Source organism: Rhinopithecus roxellana, chromosome 12 (genome assembly GCF_007565055.1).
Source record: "Rhinopithecus roxellana isolate Shanxi Qingling chromosome 12, ASM756505v1, whole genome shotgun sequence".
NCBI classification, from domain to species: Eukaryota; Metazoa; Chordata; class Mammalia; order Primates; family Cercopithecidae; genus Rhinopithecus; species Rhinopithecus roxellana.
In genome coordinates this window covers 86,878,004-86,885,263 of record NC_044560.1, presented here as the reverse complement: position 1 = coordinate 86,885,263, position 7,260 = coordinate 86,878,004, and the positions used below count along the sequence as shown (strand labels likewise).

The 7,260-nt window shown below is 41.4% G+C and overlaps 1 protein-coding gene across 1 annotated transcript in view; it reads right to left on the bottom strand.

The window, feature by feature from the left end:
* Positions 1-2,014: 2,014 nt before the first annotated feature.
* The window catches only part of AGO4 (argonaute RISC component 4), a 54,486-nt gene continuing 49,240 nt past the window's right edge, over positions 2,015-7,260 (bottom strand). The window contains 1 exon segment of the mRNA XM_030942632.1: positions 2,015-6,413. Coding sequence (XP_030798492.1) covers positions 6,305-6,413 — 109 coding nt within the window. The 3' untranslated portion in view covers positions 2,015-6,304.

The window sequence follows — 7,260 nt, the reverse complement described above, 5'->3', positions numbered from 1 at the left end:
TCAGAGGCAAGAGACAGAGAAAAAGAAACGGAGAACCGAAAGGGACACATGCCTTGTGATGGCGCTGATCAGTCTGTCATTCCCCTACCTACTGGCCACCGTCCCCCTAACAGGAGCGGGCCCACAAGCCATTCCTGACTGATGTAACACATCCCCCAGAAATTCAGGGATGGACATGAGCATGACACAAGTGGTGGGGGGTGAGGTGGGAATAAGGCCATTTGGACATACCTGAATCATACAAAATAATGAGGTTTCTGACCGGGTGCGGTGGCTCATGTCTGTAATCCCAGCACATGGGGAGGCTGAGGTGGGCGGATCACCTGAGGTCAGGAGTTTGAGACCAACCTGGCCAACATGGTGAAAGCCCGTCTCTACTAAAAATACAAAAATTAGCTGGGCGTGGTGGCGCACACCTGTACTCCCAGCTACTTGGGAGGCTGAGACAGGAGGATCGCTTGAACACCAGGAGGCAGAGGTTGCAGTGAGCCAAGATTTCGTCATTGCACTCCAGCCTGGGTGACACAGTGAGATTCCATCTCAATAATAGTAATAATAATAACAACAACAAATTTTCTATAAAAAAAGAGGGATCCTATCTCCCAAAGAAGGAGTAAGGGAAAACATTTGACCCGGCCTCTATTAGTCACTTTTTATGGATATCTTTATCCCGGCAACACTGTTTTTTCTATTTTCTGACTACCCCATGGTTTCTGACTACAAAATGATTAATCGATAACAAGATCTTTCCTTTAATTTTACAAGGAAAAATTCTTGAAGCAGTATTGATACAGTGCCCACCAACGCTCTGTTGCTGGGAGGAAGATAGCAATATAAAGTGACTGACAGATCCGGTGCGGTGGCTCACACCTGTAATCCCAGCATTTTGAGAGGCCAAGGTGGGAGGATGGCTTGAGCCCAGGAGTTTGAGACCAGCCTGGGCAACATGGCAAAACACCATCTCTACAAAAATACAAAAATTAGCAGGGCATGGTGATGCGCACTTCCTGTAGTTCCTGCTATTCAGCAGGCTGAGGTGGCAGGATTGCTTGAGGCTGCAGGGAGCTATGATCGTGCTACTGCACTCCAGCCTGGGTGACAGAGTGAGACCCTGTCTTAAAAAACTAAATAAAAAATAATTAAAAAAATAAGCCGGGCATGGTGGCTCACGCCTATAATTCCAGCACTTTGGGAGGCCGAGGCGGGCGGATCACGCGGTCAGGAGATTTGAGACCATCCTGGCTCACATGGTGAAACCCCGTCTCTACCAAAAATACAAAAAATTAGCCGGGCGAGGTGGCGGGCGCCTGTAGTCTCAGCTACTCGGGAGGCTGAGGCAGGAGAATGGTGTGAACCCGGGAAGCGGAGCTTGCAGTGAGCCGAGATCGCACCACTGCGCTCCAGCCTGGGCGGCAGAGCGAGACTCTATGCTCAATAAATAAATAAATAAATAAATAAAGTGACTGACAGATAGTACGCACCCAGTGTTAATCTCGCTGCCTCTTCCTCCATCTCATGCCAAATTAGAATGAATTCTTTGAATAATTAAGTTTTTACTCTTCTGTGTTCCCAGCACCTAGGCAGAGCATGGCATGTACCCAGTTCATGATAAATGTTTGATAACTGATAAATATGGAGGAGATAGTACACAGATGGAAAACGCAACTGCCTTCTAGTAGAGTTATATGCAGAACTTTCTCCTCTGGCAAACTATAAATTCCCTAAGGAATTGTCCCTGCCATGACTTAGCAAAAGGGCTTTGCTGGTGAGAATTGTTCTAAAGATGAGACTGGATAGCCCCAGGTTGGATGAATTGGAGCAGCTTCTGCTCTGGAGAAGTTAAGTCTTATAAAGTGTGTGGCCACACTGCCCTCTGGAGACTGCAGATTCTTCTCAAGCATTGCTTAAATAGATCTTCCCATTAAGAGCCATATCCAGAACTCCGATCAATCTTGTAAAAGTTTTCATATGTGAAGTGTTGCTGAAAAGCTCTTCTAAAATTCTCAAATAGCAATTTCTTTTTTAAAAGTTTTATTTTAGTTTTAATTGACACATAATACTTGTATACCAAATAGCAATTTTTAAAAATAGGGAGTCCCAAGAGTTAAAAACACAAAGTTTTTTCACTGTTCTTTGTAAAATTTCTCATACAGAGGAAATCGTTTTTAAAAAGCAACCATGTATGTTGCCATTACAGTGTACTGTATACTTATTAGACAATTGACAGGAAAAACAACTTTTGGCACAAGAATGCCAATTTATTCCTTTTTTGGACACATAAACACGAAATATCCCTGCAGGCCAAAAAAAAAATTGCAAAATTTAAACGACCATCATCTTATCTCAACATGAGGATACAACCCCTCCCTTAATAGTTTAGAAAGTACCTCGTATTGCTAGAGACATACATCCAGTCCAAATTTAATAAAATACATTTTAAAACATTACAGGTCTAATAATATAGAAACAAAAATCACACCATTAGTCAAATGAACAAATGCAAACATTTTCAGCCACTAGACATAGAAAGAGCATGAATATGTCAATAGCAAGGCATAAGGAAATGGTTAATCAATAACAAGATCTTTCCTTTAATTTTACAAGGAAAACTTCTTGGAGTTGAAACAGTATTGATACAATGCCCTCAGCCTCCACTTTCTTAAAATGAAAGCAGAGCTACCACCTTGCTATTGAGCAAGAAAATATTACAGCACATTCACAAAAGGTCGTTAGGACAGGGTGGAGAGGGTGAGCCTTATTAAACAGTGGATTATATTTTCCCACTCTAAGGGTAGGCAGCTTTGCCAGGTAGGTAAGCTCTGATAGAGGCTGGGCACCAGATCCTAAAACACAGACCATATAGAACATGTCTGCTTGAAAATCATCACCTTTGGAAGCAGCAAATAGAATTTACAGTAAGAATGAATATGTTCTGCTGCCCAGAACGCTGGCTGCATTAAGCCAGCTAATTCACTTTATAAGCCATTCAGGATTCAACAGCTAACACCACCACCACCAAAACATAATCGGTTCAACATTTGGGTCATCACCACTCTCTTAATGTCCCCATTTTTTTTTTTTTTTTTTTTTGAGACGGAGTTTCGCTCTTGCTGCCCAGGCTGGAGTAATAGCTCACTGCACTGTCTACCTCCTGGGTTCAAGCGATTCTCCTGCCTCAGCCTCCCAAGTAGCTGGGATTACAGGCATCCACCACCAGGCCCGGCTAATTTTTTGTATTTTTAGTAGAGATGGGGTTTCACCATGTTGGTCAGGCTGGTCTTGAACTCCCGAACTCAGGTGATCCACCCACCTCGGCCTCCCAAAGTGCTGGAATTATAGGCGTGAGCCACCGCGCCCGGCCAATGTCCCCACTTCTTATCCCCAAATTATTATTCTTTAGCATTGCTACATTTAAATCTTTCACACCACAAGACAGTGCCTAAACAGGCTGCATTTAAAAAACAAAAACCAAACCAAACAGCCTAAAACTACTTCTAGAGAATGCACACCTCCCATTGATTGACACATGCGTAACGACTCAGTCAGTCCCGAGGGGGTTACCTATTGAAATTGTCAAGCCGAGTTAAAGTAAAACCATGCATTCAGACTTGCTCGCAATCATATTGCTGCAACTCTGGTTCTGCAGTGATTAGCTCATCAAGATTCACCCCTCAGCAAGTTTTTGCCAATAATCCCAGTTCTTCCAAATTTCTTTCCTTTTGTCCAAAATGACAGCATTGCACCTTTAGTGGTACTATTTTCTATAAAAATAGGCCTCCCGGCTTTTCTTCCACCACCACACTGATATACCCCAGCGTGCCAGGACTGACTGAGGTCTTACAAGCTGTATTGTTCGAGGTCGAGCGTAGAGCAAGACAAGCTCATCAGGGATTTTGGAACATGGCCTTGCTCCCTGCTCCATACATGCCAGGAGATGGTGAGAAGTGATGCTTCTTCTGTGCATTATTAATAAGCAAGCCCGAGGCACTCAAGTGCAGGTGTGGTGCCCGCTGGCCAGCCAGCCAGCCACCAAGAGTTCTTCACATCTTGGATTCCTGCGAGTCCTCCTTCTCCTAAAAAAGCTTCCGTTTTTTCCTCCTCTTGGGTCCAGAGTGGCCATGCTGAAGGGTATTCTCTGTGCTCTCCCTGAACAAGTGTGAATAAAAGCAGCAGCCAGCCCCTCACCAACATGTCCTGATTTGTATTATCCAAGTGAGGTATTTGCAAAAAAAAAAAAAAAAAAAAAAGGAAAATTTTAAGAAATTAACATCTGCCATCTCTTCACTCCTGGCTACGTTGTGCTTCAGTTACAGAACTTGCTTTTCATCCCACTATCTGCAGGGATTAAGGACGTCTGCACTTATCTTAATGAGCAACAGGCCTCATCGACATTATAAAACTCTCTCTCAGAGACCAGGCTCATCAGCAAACACAGGTGGCGCCATTGATCAACAGCACATGGAAATGTAAACTTCAATGTATTTACAAGTTTATTTAAATGACTGAAGAAAAACAGTGCTTTATATTGCTGGGATTTTGAGAAGGCTAGTTAATGAGATTTGAAACGTCTCATGAGTTCTAGCAAACACCCTTCACCATCATTTCCCCACCAGCAGTTTCCAGGCAGGGGAGGCAAAATTGTTTTTACCCCATTGTGTCTATCTCTTTCCCTAGTGCCTTCCTCAGCCATATGGAGTGTGGCTCCAGGCCTTTTATCCCCTTTTCCATCCCTCACTCCTGATGTCCCGGATAGAGAATTACAAGTCAGTAAACTCTGGGCTGGGAAACACTGGCTGGAGCTACCAAGACACTATGTAACTGTTGTCCATTCACAAAGTATTATCTACACTACATACAGAATACATTTTCCCCTACATTTTAACTGATGCTCGCTTTAGAGCAACTCCCTTTGTTGGGATGAGAAAGGAATCCCATCTCCCTGTGAGTGGAATTCAGAATCTATTAAGAAAAATCAACCTTTTCCACACAGTTTTAGTCTAATAAAAGGAAGGAAAACCCACCAAGTACATTTCAGGTCGAAAGAGAAGCAAAAAATTTATACTGCAAGTAGTTGTGTGAGTTACCTTGATTCCCAGGAAAAGAAATTTTAAATGCTGGTACATGTTTGCAAGTTGCAGCATCACTCAATGTACCTTAAGGACTGGCAAAGCCTTTCCAATAAGGAAGCATCCTGGTTCTAGCTTATTTTAAAACAAAGTGACAGGTCACCAACTGTGAATATAAAACAGGTAAAAATAATTCTTCAAAAAGGCATGGAAATATATGTCTTTTCTGATTGGTTTCAGAAATTGCCAGATTATGATATATAAGAAATAGCTGATAAAATCATACCGACGTCTCATCTAGAAAACTACATTGTTGGGGAAGGAAGAGGAGAGACCTTAAAAAATGTTTATTGCCAAAGTTAAGTTTCTATGAGAAAAGTTGAAAAATCATTTAGATCTAACAAACCACACAGCAGCATAAAATGGGCACTTTTGAAAACTTGGAAAAATACTAAAAGCAATTTTTTTTTCAAATGGGGGAAACATGAGTACTTTTATCATGGCAGTGTTATCTCTGTCACCGTGACATGCATTACATCTGTTTATGTCACACATTCACAAAAGTCGACCAAATAAGAGAACTGCCTGTTTGAATCTGCAGCCAAATATAGTGCAAATTGCCTGGCAGCGTGTACTTGCACCAGCACAAGTCTGCAGAGATCAATAAGATAAAGTAATAAACCTAATAAAACTCTGTAACAAACTTTCAAAAATTAATGCTCATTAAAGGCATTTACAGTGGCAAAGTCAGAAATCTTCATTAAAAAGTCTATGGACCCACACAATTAAATAGTTACACTGAACTGAAGTAGATTGTTTGGTTTTTCTCTCCCACTTATGCATACACCCCACTCAATGACTACAGAAAAAAGGAATAATCTTCTTTTCTAAGACTAGAGGGATGCGGTGAACACCACAGCTAGCAAAATATTCCATAGAAACCCTTCTTGTAAAGTCCTTTAGAAAGTTCAGGCTGATCAGCCTTTGCACATTGAGGTAAAAATTCAGTCCAGTGCATCAGAAAAGATAATCTATGAGTATCTATTACTTTAAAAAAATGGCTCAATTTTGTTGACGCATCAGACAGTGCTGCGAAGTATAGATTCAGTGCAACTATTCCAAGCTGCTGGTAGAAGACCACCTGAAGTCAACTTGGCTCGATCTAGAGGCGGTAGGCATTTGAAACATTTTGAGGCTGCATGGGGTGCCAAATTGGTTGAGTTCTTTTTCTGAGACTCTCAGGCAAAATACATCGTGTGCTGGGTATCATGGTGGATTTGCACAGCCTTAGCCAAGGCCTGAGGATCCCGGCCGTTGCTCTGTCCTGACACATGACTGCCTTCCGCACTGTAAAGAGAATAAAACAAAACAAAACAAAGCAAAACAAACAAAGAAACAAACAAAAAACCAACAACAACAACAAAAACAAAAAACAGGTATAACAGAAGACCACTTCAAACTTCACACATTTCAAATAGCACAAACCGTACTAGATTCTAGAATATCTTAGGCTTAAGCTTTAGCTTCTTGAATAATCTGTTATGGTCCTCTAAACATCAGTTGGCTCAACTGAACTTCTTTAATGGGCTGCTGCAAGAATTAAATAATATAATGTCTGCAAAGACACAATCCTTAACAGTATCCATATAAAGATTTCCACTGCCCATTATGTCTGGCTAATTTCTTTAGGCTTCAGTCAAATGTCATTTTTCCCCATAGAAATCTTCTTTGACTTTAAGGTCCAGGTCAGAGCCACCTGGAACATGCTTTCACAGAATCCTATATTTTTCTTTCATGGTACAATTGAAATTAAATTATTACTTGGGTAATTATTTATTTTCCCACTGGGATATAAACTCCAAGAAAGCAGCAACTTTGTCCACCTTGCTCACCACTGTATCCTTGGTGTCTAGCACATAATACCACAAAGTCTCAATAAACCTTAGTTGAAGGAGATTCCCAGCAAATGCTATTTTGCCACCAGTCTCTTCTTTTCTTCCCCTCACTAACTGTATAACCTTGGAAACATAATAACTCCTCTGAACTTTAGTCTTTTGGAGTAACAACAACAACTTCTAAACATACTACTTAAGGATACCATGTGATATAAAGGGCTTGACAAGCTGTAAATCCCCATTCCTCTTCTGACTTTCTCTTTAAGTGATTATTATCCTTATCATCTAGGCTCAAAATC